The following is a 12,539-nucleotide window of genomic DNA, read 5'->3' as shown; positions in this document are numbered from 1 at the left end:
CGAATTTCCCCCTGTGCCTTCAAAGCTGAATATAGGTATTTTGCTTGAGACACATATAACAGTTATAGTGTCAGGCTGGCAATGCCAGCAAGGGCACTTAACATTCATGAGTACTGAGCACAGAACAAAGGATTATCACTTAAAGAATATAAAGCCATAATTTGCCAACATGTTCAGCCTGAGGTAATCTATCTGTGCACACTGAAATGTGTCTAAACCTAGCACAAACAGTGAGATCAAAGCCTTCCCCTATCAGTGCAGTAACTGCCATGAATTCTTAGCAAATTAACAACCGGAACTGCTTATGATGTACTATAATACCAGCCACTGAGCAAAATAAACATAGATTTAGGTGTAGTGAGAAGTCAGGTCAAGCTTGTGATTGTTGGATATTATTCATCTGCTAAGCCATTAATAGATAATGCTAAAACTGCAGCAGATGTGAAGAGACATGTTAAGCCTTGGTTATGAAAGAGGGAAAAAAAAGAGGAATGTGATATATGGCCTTCTTGTGAACCCTGCAAGTACTGAACAGGAAACAAGTTTAAAGTGAGAGACACACAAGACAGATGCAGGCCTTCTGAGGTGTGTTTGATGTGCTTCTGGTCATTGCATTTTCAACAGTTAAAGAGCAGTATAATGCTCTCCCAAAATGTCATGCTTCTGTAAAAATGAACTTTGGCCACTGCCATATATTTATGGTACCCTGGGTATCTCTGTATCTCTTAAGTACATAGTAATATATATGTCAAACTGTCCTTAGATGAAAGATGCTGTATACGGTCTCCAGTATGTTTAAAAAGAGTTACTGAAAGCAGCACACACATCTTCAGTCTCACAAAGTTTAGGTTAGTCATGCAGCTTTAGTCTCCCATGCAACCATATATTTTACTGACATGTCTGTATCCTGTTCTTTCTTACTGAAAACAAAGCCAGTTCTGAACCTGTGTCAATCTCTGCATTTGAAAAGCCAGTTGCTGTGCGAACCTGCTGGACTGGCCTATTAAGTGGCGTATTCATGAGAGAAGACAGTATTCATGAGAGAAGACAGCGGCGTAAGGGTAAGCATTTATTATGGGGGTACTTAGGTGTTTTATGTGACCTGGGACAAAATATTCAATGTTACAACTGCCACTTCCCTTTGTGACTGTAGCCTTATTTCAGTTAGACAATAAAGTGCTCCCTGTCACCTTCTAACAAAGTAGTTAAAAAAATCGATGTATACCAAGAACATCAAGAAAATATAAGAACAATGCATTTTCACTCATGGTCTTAAAAAAAAGGCAAAATTTATTTTAGATTTGCATAACATTTATTATTATTATTTTAATGGCTGCAAAGGCACTTGCCAAAAGGAAAGCATTTGGCAGAACTGTATCAGAAATAAAGACCGACAGGCCTGGCTTAACAGTTTCAGTATATACACTGTGCAGAACATCTTCCTTTTGAATGAATGGTAAGTAAACTATCTGATAGAAGTCAGTGCTACTGAAAGAAGGGAGGCATGCAACACCAAAGACTTGTAACAGGTGAGCAACTAAAGAGGAACAAATTCAATAGTCAGTAAATCCAAAAGAGACAAGAATCTCTGTAATGAATTCCTGCATAGAACTGCAGTTCTCAGTTGGTGATTGAATTGTGGAGGCAGCAGTAGTGCTACCAGACTTGAAGCTGCGAGTAAGGGAAACTAGGGCCACCATGACAGGAGAACCTGTGCTGCCAGGTGGATTGTACTCTTTGCCTGTCTTTTCAGACCCAGAGTGTTGCTAGTTTGGGGAAGACTGAATGCTGTAAGTCAGCGTGGGGCTGGAATGGTGTCAAGGTGGGTGTTCACAGAATTTCTATTTTCTAGGTTGGAAGAGACCTCAAGATCATCAAGTCCAACCTCTGACCTAACACTAACAGTCCCCACTAAACCATATTCCTAAGCTCTACATCTAAACGTCTTTTAAAGACCTCCAGGGATGGTGACTCCACCACTTCCCTGGGCAGCCTGTTCCAATGTCTAACAACCCTTTCGGTAAAGACGTTCTTCCTAACATCCAACCTAAAACTCCCCTGGCGCAACTTTAGCCCATCCCCCTCGTCCTGTCACCAGGCACGTGGGAGAACAGACCAACCCCCACCTCGCTACAGCCTCCCTTGAGGTACCTGTAGAGAGCGATAAGGTCACCCCTGAGCCTCCTCTTCTCCAGGCTGAACAAGCCCAGCTCCCTCAGCTGCTCCTCGTAAGACTTGTTCTCCAGACCCCTCACCAGCTTCGTCGCCCTTCTTTGGACCCGCTCAAGCACCTCCATGTCCTTCTTGTAGCGAGGGGCCCAAAACTGAACACAGTACTCGAGGTGCGGCCTCACCAGAGCCGAGTACAGGGGGACGATCACTTCCCTGGCCCTGCTGGCCACACTGTTTCTTATACAGGCCAGGATGCTGTTGGCCTTCTTGGCCACCTGAGCACACTGCTGGCTCATATTCAGCCGACTATCAACCATCACTCCCAGGTCCTTCTCTGCCTGGCAGCTCTCCAACCACTCATCTCCCAGCCTGTAGCTCTGCTTGGGGTTATTACGCCCCAGCTGCAGGACCCGGCACTTAGCCTTGTTAAACTTCATGCAGTTGACCTCAGCCCATCGGTCCAGCCTCTCCAGATCCTCCTGCAGAGCCTTCCTACCCTCAAGCAGATCGACACACGCACCTAACTTGGTGTCATCTGCAAACTTACTGAGGGTGCACTCAATGCCCTCATCCAGATCATCAATGAAGATATTGAAGAGGACCGGCCCCAGTACCGAGCCCTGGGGAACGCCACTAGTGACCGGCCTCCAACTGGATTTGACTCCATTTACCACGACTCTCTGGGCCCGGCTATCCAGCCAGTTTCTAACCCAACGAAGCGTGCGCCAGTCCAAGCCAAGAGCAGCCAGTTTCTTGAGGAGAATGCTGTGGGAGACGGTGTCAAAAGCCTTGCTGAAGTCAAGGTAGACCACATCCACAGCCTTTCCGTCATCCACCCAGCGTGTCACTTTGTCATAGAAGGAGATCAGGTTCGTCAAGCAGGACCTGCCCTTCATAAACCCATGCTGACTGGGCCTGATCGCCTGCTTGCCCTGCAAGTGCTGCGTGATGACTCTCAAGATAATCTGCTCCATGAGCTTCCCTGGCACTGAGGTCAAACTGACAGGCCTGTAGTTTCCCGGGTCACTCCTCCGGCCCTTCTTGTAGATGGGCGTCACATTTGCTAGCTGCCAGTCAACTGGGACCTCCCCCGATAGCCAGGACTGATGATAAATGTTGGTAAGCGGCTTGGCCAGCTCCTCTGCCAGTTCTCTCAGTACCCTTGGGTGGATCCCATCCGGCCCCATCGACTTGTGCACATCCAAGTGCCGTACCAGGTCACCAACCATTTCTTCATGGATAGTGAGGGCCACATCTCTCTCCCCATCCCCTTCCACCAGTTCAGGGTACTGGGTATCCAGAGAACAATCGGAATTGCCGTTAAAGACTGAGGCGAAGAAGGCATTAAGCACCTCCACCTTTTCCTCAACTCTTGTAACTAAGTTTCCCCCTGCATCCAGTAAAGGGTGGAGATTCTCCTTTGTCCTCCTCTTCGTGTTGATGTATTTATAAAAACATTTTTTGTTATCTTTAACGGCAGTAGCCAGATTGAGCTCCAGATGAGCTTTGGCTTTTCTAATTTTGTCCCTGCACAGCCTCGCGATATCCTTATAGTCCTCCCTAGTGGCCTGCCCACTTTTCCAAAGATTATAAACCCTCTTTTTTCTTCTGAGATCAAGCCACAATTCTCTGTTCAGCCAGGCTGGTCTTCTTCCCCGCCAGCTCGTCTTTGGGCACGTGGGGACAGACCGTTCCTGCGCCATTAAGATTTCCCTCTTGAAGGGCGCCCAGCCTTCCTGGACTCCTCTGCCCTTCAGAACCGCCTCCCAAGGGACTCTACCAACCAGTGTCCTCAGCAGCACAAAGTCAGCCCTCCGAAAGTCCAATACAGTGGTTTTACTGGTCCCCTTCCTGGCCTTGCCAAGAATAGAGAACTCCACCATTTCATGGTCACTCTGCCCAAGACAGCTCCCGACAATCACATCCTCCACCAGTCTTTCTCTGTGAAGAGAAGGTCTAGCGGGGCGCCACCCCTGGTAGGCTCACTAACCAGCTGTGTCAGGAAGCTATCTTCCACGCTCTCCAGAAACCTCCTAGACTGCTTCCTCTGGGCTGTGTTGTGCTTCCAGGATATGTCAGGGAAGTTGAAGTCCCCTGTGTTAAGTGAAGTCTGGAGGGGCGATGAAAGTGTTCAGGGAAAGAGATGTAGAGAAGCAGCAGCAGTAAGGCTGGCTGAAAATTCTAGGCACTGTTGTCAGCTGGCAATGCTACCTCTAGATCCTGCACTGTCCAACAGCTTTTGACTGAACTACATTTCCTGCTGAAAAGCATTTCGTTGCATTTAGTTATTATTGATCTGTTTCAAGTAAGAGGAAACATTCAGTGTTCCCCAGAAACATTCTCAGGGGCACCTACATTGTCTAAAACACGGGCAGTTCAGAGGTTGACCTACCAAGACAGCTAAAGGGATCATTACCTTCTCATTGTCAGGCTTGCTGGGCGAGACAAGCACGCTCCCATCAGTGTGACACAGCTATAAGAGAGCTACAAAGCTGTTTCATTCAGCTTACCTCCTGCCACATCTGCTGTAAGATTGTCTCGTTTGTGACACTGAAAGGTGCAAGACATGGCTTTGCTGGGAGCAGGCAGCACTCTGGAAGTTGATGAAAAAACATTCCATCTTTAAAACATTTAAAACATTCTATCTTTGCAGCTATGGGCTCAGCTAGAAAGTACCAAAGGAAATACTTTAAAGGGACTTCTTAGTTTTAGGGACTCATTCTCTGCATTTTAGTTATGGACTACATATTGTTGAGTACAAGAGGAGTTATGGTTGACATAAAAAAAACTCACCTATCTCAGCTTCAGGCAGTTGTAGTCTTCTTGCACTCCTGCACAGGGAAAGAAGAGAAGCCTTAAATAATTTATTTGACATAGTACAAGAGACAAATTCAGGAATGCTGAGAAAATATTTTGCGAAGTGAACTTCTTGATTTTCAAGTTTGCATTCAGTATGCTTCACTTCAAAGTTATAGCTGTTGACACTGAGCAACCATTACATAATTCTTAAGAGGATAAATTATCAATTATTACTAAGGAAATAAAATTGCAAAGCCCTTTGGGAAGATGGCTTCATCTTCACATGGGTTTAATGAGTTCAACTAGAACTGCAGGTCATTAATTCCTCGAGTAAAGCAACTTCTTCTATGGTCCAAGATTTTAGCTTTGACAATGCTGGCAAAATTTCTGTTCTTTCCTGCTGTTGCTACTGACTCAGAATAATGACAAAAGTGCTTAATCTGCCAAAGGTAGGCCCAGGACAGAGTAGCTATCAGTCTGCTAGAAAAGAGGCGAAAATTGTATCTCTTAATCCCTCCTTACAATCGCTTTCTGTTGACCCACTTCTTTTTTTACCTGTCTGCTTTAATTTGAAGTGACCACATCCCAAAATATTTAAGCTAAGCACAGTTTTAACATCTTTTTCCTCACTTCAGTTATGCAGAAGAGCAGAATGATTTTGCTTTCAGTTTACAAATAAGAACAGTTTCCCATCACAGTTCATTCAACCTTGTCTCTTTTCTATAATTTACTGCACTTTCACTTGCTGTGGTGATTTGGGACTGTAATGTAAACCAAAGCATTAAAAAATATTTCAGTTAAAGAAATCTTATGACAACTATCAAATAATATATTTAAGGCCACAAGATGTGCAGCTTTTTGATCTTCTCACTACTTTCTTGCTCTGAGGGCAGCCAAAGATAGAGGAATATCTTTTTTACTGCTGATGACCCATAGATGGGATGCAGACAGAGAGAGATTACCATTCTCTTCCTTTCCCAGCTCCTTTTTCCTCCTCCCTTTTTGGTTCATAGCAGAGATTCTTGCTCTAAAATTCTAAGAATGGCTGTACTAGGCTAGAAAAAAAGTCCCTGTAGCCTGTCTCCAACCACAGCTAGCAGTCGAAGCTCTGAGAAGAGCCTAAGAGGATATACATGTACTAATACATCTCTGGTACAAATGTTGATCATCCACCAATCTGTGACTCAGGGACTACCAGTGACAAGTGCTATCTTTAAGAGCCCTGGATGTACTTCTCTTTGTGAATATATCTGGTCTTTTTATTTTTTTTTCAGCCAGGTAATATTATAGTATTCAAAACATCCTGTAGCAATTAGTTACTCAGTTTCCCCGTAAGCACCCAACTTGATTTCTTTTAGACATCCTCCCAGTTCTTCTACTAGTCACATTCACTTTCTTTACACTACTTATAATTTTGCTACCCACCTTCACGTAGTCAAACCCACTCTGAAAATCTCTTCTTCAGTATTTCCTTCTGTTGAAGTTAATCCATATCCTCGATGCTGATTTTCTCTATTCCATTCTAACTCTACTAAAACGGTTCTGGAGTGGGAGAGATGAGAGCTGTACATGTTCACTTTTAGGGCAAAAGTGAACATTTGCATTTTCATCTCTGTTTCTTTTCCAATCCCATCTAAACTCACTTTATTTTCCTTCTTGGGCACTGGCACAGCTGTGAGCTGACATTTTCATAGATCTACTATAACATCATGATTTCTTTCACAAGCAGCCTTGTTTCAGTGACCATCACTGGGTACATAAGGTTAGGCTTCTATCAGCACTGAATTCCCCCTGAGTATTGTCCACACCAGCAGATGCATAGTCCTGCAGTCCCTCACAGCAGCTCTGGAGAAGTTGAGGAGCACAAGCCATCACCTGGCTCACCAACCTCTTTTTGAGTGCACTCCTGCACAGGCTGGGCTCAGGCCCCTGGTCCCCACAGGATTTAGTTACTTTCTGTGGAAGCTGACTCGCTTTCCCAACCAAGCTGCTCTGAGGAGAAGCGGGCAGCCTCCCTCAGCCCCTGAGGACTCCTCCAAAGGAGTGATCCTTCGCTAAAGCCATTTATGAGGCTGGGCTTCCCCTTCAGGCCATAGATTGCCTCAACACCTGGTGTTTTTAACCTGTTTCCGCGCACCCGAGCTGATAGTAGCGCACTTACCCACGCTTTGGATGATGCCCCCAGGACTGCCTGGGGACGCAGACGGGCAGTTCCAGCAGCCGCAGCTCCAGCCCCTGGGGTTCGGTCTCTCTCCTCCTGGGACCCACAGGGAGCCCTTGATAGCACTGGGGCTGAGTGGGTGGCAGAGCTGAGAGGGGCTGAGGGGACATCAGGACTGAGGAACCATCAACGGGGCTAAGCGGTACTGAGGGGGACTGACAGGGGGCTGAGGGGGATTGAGATTGCTGAGGAGAACTGGTAAACCAGTGGGCCTGAGGGGACGGCAGAACTATGGGGGGACTGTAAGGGGCTGAGGGAGACCGGGGGCACTGGGAGGACACTGGGACTGTGAGGGGACTGAAAGGGGCTGAGGGGAACCAGTGGGGCCGAGGGGATGATGGGGACAAGGGACCAGCGGCCGGGCTGAGGGGGACTGGGGGTCACTGAGGGGACGGCGGGACTATGGGGGGCTTAGGGGAACCTGCGGGGCCTGAGGGACACTGGGGGCGCTGAGGGGACGGCGGTGCCGGGGAACCCGGGAAGCGGGAGGAGCACCGGGGCCGAGGGGAGCGGGGGAACCGGCGTGTCGTGGGCGGGGGGCACGTGCCGGGGGCGCGGGCCGGCTCCGGTGCTGCCCGGCAGCGGCGGCCCTCGCGCGGCGGCCGTTGGGGCGTGAGCGGCCGTCCCGTCCCGTCCCGTCCCGTCCCGTCCAGTCGCCATGGAGGAGCCGCTGCTGCCCGCCCCCATCAACCCCAACAACTTCCCGGCCAAGCTGTGGCGGCTGGTGAACAGCCCGCTGTTCCGCTCTATCCGCTGGGACGCCCGCGGCGAGGGGCTGCTCATCGACCAGCCGCTCTTCGAGTCCGAGCTGCTGGGCGCGGGGCCGGGCCGCGCCGCAGGGCCGGGCGGCGACGGGGCGGCGGGGGCCGGCGACCTCTTCAAGACCACCAACTTCACCAGCTTCATCCGGCAGCTCAACCTCTACGGCTTCCGCAAGGTGGTGATGGGGCCGGCGGGGGCCGGACCCGGACCTGGACCCGGACCCGGATCCGGACCAGGGCCGGGCCCAGGGGGCGACAGCGGCGGCGGCTCCGGGGGCCCCCTGCACCACTTCCACAGCCCCCACTTCCGCCGCGACCGCCCCGACCTCCTCGTCCACCTCAAGCGCCTGACGAGCGCCAACAGGGCGAAGCTGGCGGCCGGGCTGGAGGTGACGAGCCGCCCGCCCAACCGCTTCCAGCGCCTGCTTGGCACCTCGCTGCACGGGGACCTGCCGCTGCCGCCCTCGACGCCCGGCAAGGCCGACCGGCCCGGTGAGGCGCGGCGGGGCCTGCGGGAAGCCGGGCGGGGCACGGGGCGCGGGGCCTGGCTCCCGGCCCGTCAACGGGGATGCTCAACGAGCCCTCGTAGAGGAGAAAAGGCCTGGTTGTAAGATTTCTGACAGGCCTCTCCCGAGAGAGAATAGTTTGTAAAGAGGATCAAATGACAGGGTGAAAGCTGAACAGGACATAATATTATTACAAACACTCAGAATATGTTTTATTATCTTCCTAACACTCCTTGAGAGGGTCTGAGTTTTCCAAGACAAGCCTGAGCTCTTGGAGGATCATTCCACAAATTCCAGACAAGAGCGGGAGAACTATAGTTGGCGCCGTGCAAGGAAGATGCGAGTGTCTTCATTTGCTGTGCTCGCAGCCTGACCCAACCCTGGGCTGCTACCGAAAGAGCAGTCCTGCTCCCAGCTCCCGTGGCTACACATTGCCATAATCTTCCTTGCAGTTGTTGGCTCTGCACCGTGCCCTGAAGGGAAGAGCAAGCTGCCCCTGTAGGGCTGACCTGGGTGCAGAACTGCAAGGCTCGGGGTGGGAGAAGTGGCAGGACTCTGCAACCAGAATGGAAAAAGTAGACGGTGGTACTGCTTCCTGCAGTACCAGCCCTCGCTGAGGGCAGATCAGGGTATCCTGATATTTATTCTTGGTTGTTGTTTCCAAGTAGTAACTGTAATCTAATTCATGTGGTGTTTCCTGTAATGTGAGTGGAATTGCACCCATAATAGCAAGAAAACAAAAAGAAACCTCTAGGAAGGGAAGAAGCTTGCTTCAATATTGAGGCTAGGAAGCATTTAAAGATTTTGTTTCAACATTCTTAAGGCTAAGATGAGTAATTAAGGATGTCTTCAATTAAATCAGGTCTGAACTGGTGTACTACAGGCCATTGATAGAGTAAATCCTAAGGAAAACACAGCCTGTTTTTTCCCCCATCTGTTTTTACGGGTGCATTTTTGACCCAGTTTTTAGAGAGCTTTTGCTCTAGGAGTCTGAGTTTCTAGAAAGAAAAAGAGAACATCAGTTTTTATAGCCGTCGAGTTCTGACAGGCTGACAATTTACTGTGCACTCTGTTCTGTACTGACTATTTAGGGGCATGTCTTACTTTGCTTTAAATATGAGGTAATTTGATAGGTGGAAGATATTTTTGTTTGCAAAGTGTCAGTCTGTTCCAAATGTCTTGCAACATGTAGCTCTGTGTTAAATGTCCAGGAACAATTCCTGTTAAATCACTAGTACATTGTAACCTGATAATTGTACCCTGAAACTAGATAATCTTAATTTCCCTATCCAAAGGTAAAATAGGAAGAAAGGAATCCTCATACTCTCTTCATTCTCTGTTTTTATATGGTAAAAATACTGAACAGGAAATAAACATAATACATAAACTGTTACTAAAGTTTAGGGGGCAGGTGATATTTATTTAGTGATTCCTAATGATTTATTATGAACTTGTGGAATAATGACTGTATATTACCCATTTCTTGAATTGGTTCCTATCAGAAGAGTGAAAGAGGTAAATGTGAGGCTGTTTTTTAAAAAGTCTAGTTTGATGCAAACCATTCTTAAGCTTATAATCAGCATAGCTATACACGGTACTGTGGAAAAGTCATAAATATGGTAGTTCTTTTAGGACTTCAGTGAGCATAAAGGCATTCTGAGTTTTGTAGTCAGTGTTCTGAGAATGTCAGCAAAAACTCTAATAGAAACTATGTCGTCATGGCATAGGACATGGTATCTAAACTGAACTAGTTATGCTGACTGGAAAAAAGTTGACTTAAAAATGACAAGTGATCTTTGATGTTAATCAAAGCAAGGCTTTGTATATAAGAGAGGATATTCTTTAAACATACACAACAATGAATTACAAAGCTTGTAGCCTTCTTTCTCATTCTCCTTCTTGAAAAAGACTTGCTTGTTCATGCAGAAATATTAAAATCCAAATCAAACTGGCACATAACCTGGCTAAGGAAAATAGCTGTTTTAAAATTTTAACACTTCACAAAGTTCTAAAACAACAACAACAAACAAAACCACAAGGTCTATGTGAAAATACCTTATCTGTAAGCATTGATGCAAGATCTTGATTACAAATTCATTATTCTTTTCTTTTACAGGTTACTTCTAATACTTCTTCCCTTTTTCATTATCATTGGTGTCCTTCTGTAACTTACACAGAAGCCAAGTGGTATGTAGCTCTGGCTTCCTCTGGTGCTAATTTGCAGTTCTAATTTTTCATACTAAAGAACAAGAGGCTAGTGCGATGAATGACACTTGGGAGGAAACAGTTGCTTTTATACCCTTGTCTACTGCTCTTTCTTCAGATTCAACAATAAATGCTTCTATCATTATTTTTTTTTCTTGAGAAATTAAATGATTTGTCCTGAAACATCTGAGCTTGGATTTCAAAACCACTTGGAGGATTTTGACATTGCCTTTCTTTGGCTGTCTTTGAGCTTTCAACGTTTCATATATTCTGGCTTTATGGTTTGTTTTACATTTTTTCTTTTTAATATACTGTCTGATTTAACACACAGTACTTTTAAAATTGGTTTAGTGTAGTTTACTAATTTACTATGCTTTATATGTTTACTATACTACATTTATAAATACAGATGGTTACTGTAGGCTTATGGAGAAATGCTACATAGACAACAGTGTACTGACACTGCATCCATGTGCCACTGCAGCTGTTACTGTACGTTCAGGTGGAAGAATACAGTCTGTTTCTGGATTAAGTATATTGAAAGAAGTGTTGTCTTCCCAAATAATGTGTTAGAGCCTTGGCTCCCCATATTACCTTTCATTACCTGTGAAAACTCCTTTCATTCACACTTGTTTTACTCTATTTTGTACCCAATGCAGGACTGCTGACTGTAGGACAGTTTCATGGACCTTATCATCAAGACAGTTTATTTCCTTACTCCTACATATCAGCCTCATCCCACAGCCACAGCACGTTACCGTCAAAAAGTTTAGATCGGACTCCAGTCCCTTCCAGAACATGGCAGAATTCTCTTGGGTTTGTCCCAGGACACGAGGCTTCCCCAGCCTTTTCAGACAAAGGGGTTGCCTTTCCAGTACTCCAGAGGTTTCCGACACAGGTCACGTACACACTACAGCCCAGCACCTCTCCTGTGCCGCTTCAGCAACAGTCTCAAGCCATTGCTACTTCCCCTCCAAAATACAGCAGCTACACATCTTCAATGCAGTTCTCACAAACCTATTATCCAACAGGTGAGAAAAAATTATAAAAGTTATAACTTTTCTATAATGCTGTGTCACGTGTATTTCAAGTGAGAATTAGAAATTTTAAAGTCTAAGGGGATGAGAGACATTTTAAAGCAAAAAGGTTTCCTGTTTGATGTTTCTGTCCTTCCTCTAGATTTGGAGTGTCCCCTGGTGATTTTCCATGTAGCCTCTCTGTTAATGGTGAGGAGAAAAGTATTTGTCCACAACTAGTCAGTGTTAGCCTAACTTCTTATTTATTTATTTATTTATTTATTTACTTATTTTTAAATAAAGGAAAACTGAGGGGGATGATACTAAACCACTGATAACTTGTTGAAAAGTAATATACTACTCCTCAATCCTATGTTTTCCCAAGTAACTTTTTAAAGTTGAAGGTCAGTCAGAAGTCTTCTGCAGAAAATTTAATTCTGGTCTATAATCTGTTATTATTTTCTCTCTCTCTCTCTCTCTTTTTTTTTTTTTTTTCTTATTAGCTTCTTCAATGTTGTATTTTTATGCACTTAAGACTGAAGAGTTACAAAAGTCTTGACTACCTTCTTTTGTCTAAGACATTTCTGCTAAACTTTTCAGTCTTCTACACACAAGTGTTTTTATTCCTAGAACGTAGTTGAAGCAAATTATTCTTCTACCCTTGTTTTGAACTGGAATAAATCATGCAGTATTTTGGGGGGCTTCTGTTTGTTAGTTTTTTCTTTCCCTAGAACTTCAGAACACAGTGACTCTTTCCTTGAACAAATTAAAACTCAGTTATTACTCTCACTTTCTGCCTGTTCCTCCCTTGGCAGCTGCATCTTTACTGAGTCAGATATCCCTGTTTAGAAATCCTGCA

General features: G+C 45.9%; 2 protein-coding genes across 4 annotated transcripts in view; both read left to right on the top strand.

Annotated features, from left to right (window-relative positions):
* MTMR4 (myotubularin related protein 4) overlaps positions 1–12,539 on the top strand; it is a 68,260-nt gene that overhangs the window by 54,147 nt on the left and 1,574 nt on the right. The gene's annotated exons all lie outside the window — the stretch shown is intronic.
* The window catches only part of HSF5 (heat shock transcription factor 5), a 29,195-nt gene continuing 24,472 nt past the window's right edge, over positions 7,817–12,539 (top strand). Inside the window, exons 1-2 of one of the 3 annotated variants that reach the window (XM_035342922.1) lie at positions 7,817–8,445; positions 11,492–11,695. In XM_035342922.1, the coding sequence (XP_035198813.1) occupies positions 7,851–8,445; positions 11,492–11,695 (799 nt within the window). In that variant the 5' untranslated portion in view covers positions 7,817–7,850. Of the gene's footprint in view, positions 8,446–11,323; positions 11,696–12,539 lie in introns of all 3 variants that reach the window. The other 2 variants (XM_035342921.1, XM_035342920.1) reach the window with 2 other exon arrangements.

Source organism: Oxyura jamaicensis, chromosome 19, assembly GCF_011077185.1.
Source record: "Oxyura jamaicensis isolate SHBP4307 breed ruddy duck chromosome 19, BPBGC_Ojam_1.0, whole genome shotgun sequence".
NCBI classification, from domain to species: Eukaryota; Metazoa; Chordata; class Aves; order Anseriformes; family Anatidae; genus Oxyura; species Oxyura jamaicensis.
Note: the sequence above shows the minus strand (reverse complement) of the source record. Positions and strands in the feature narration are given on the sequence as shown.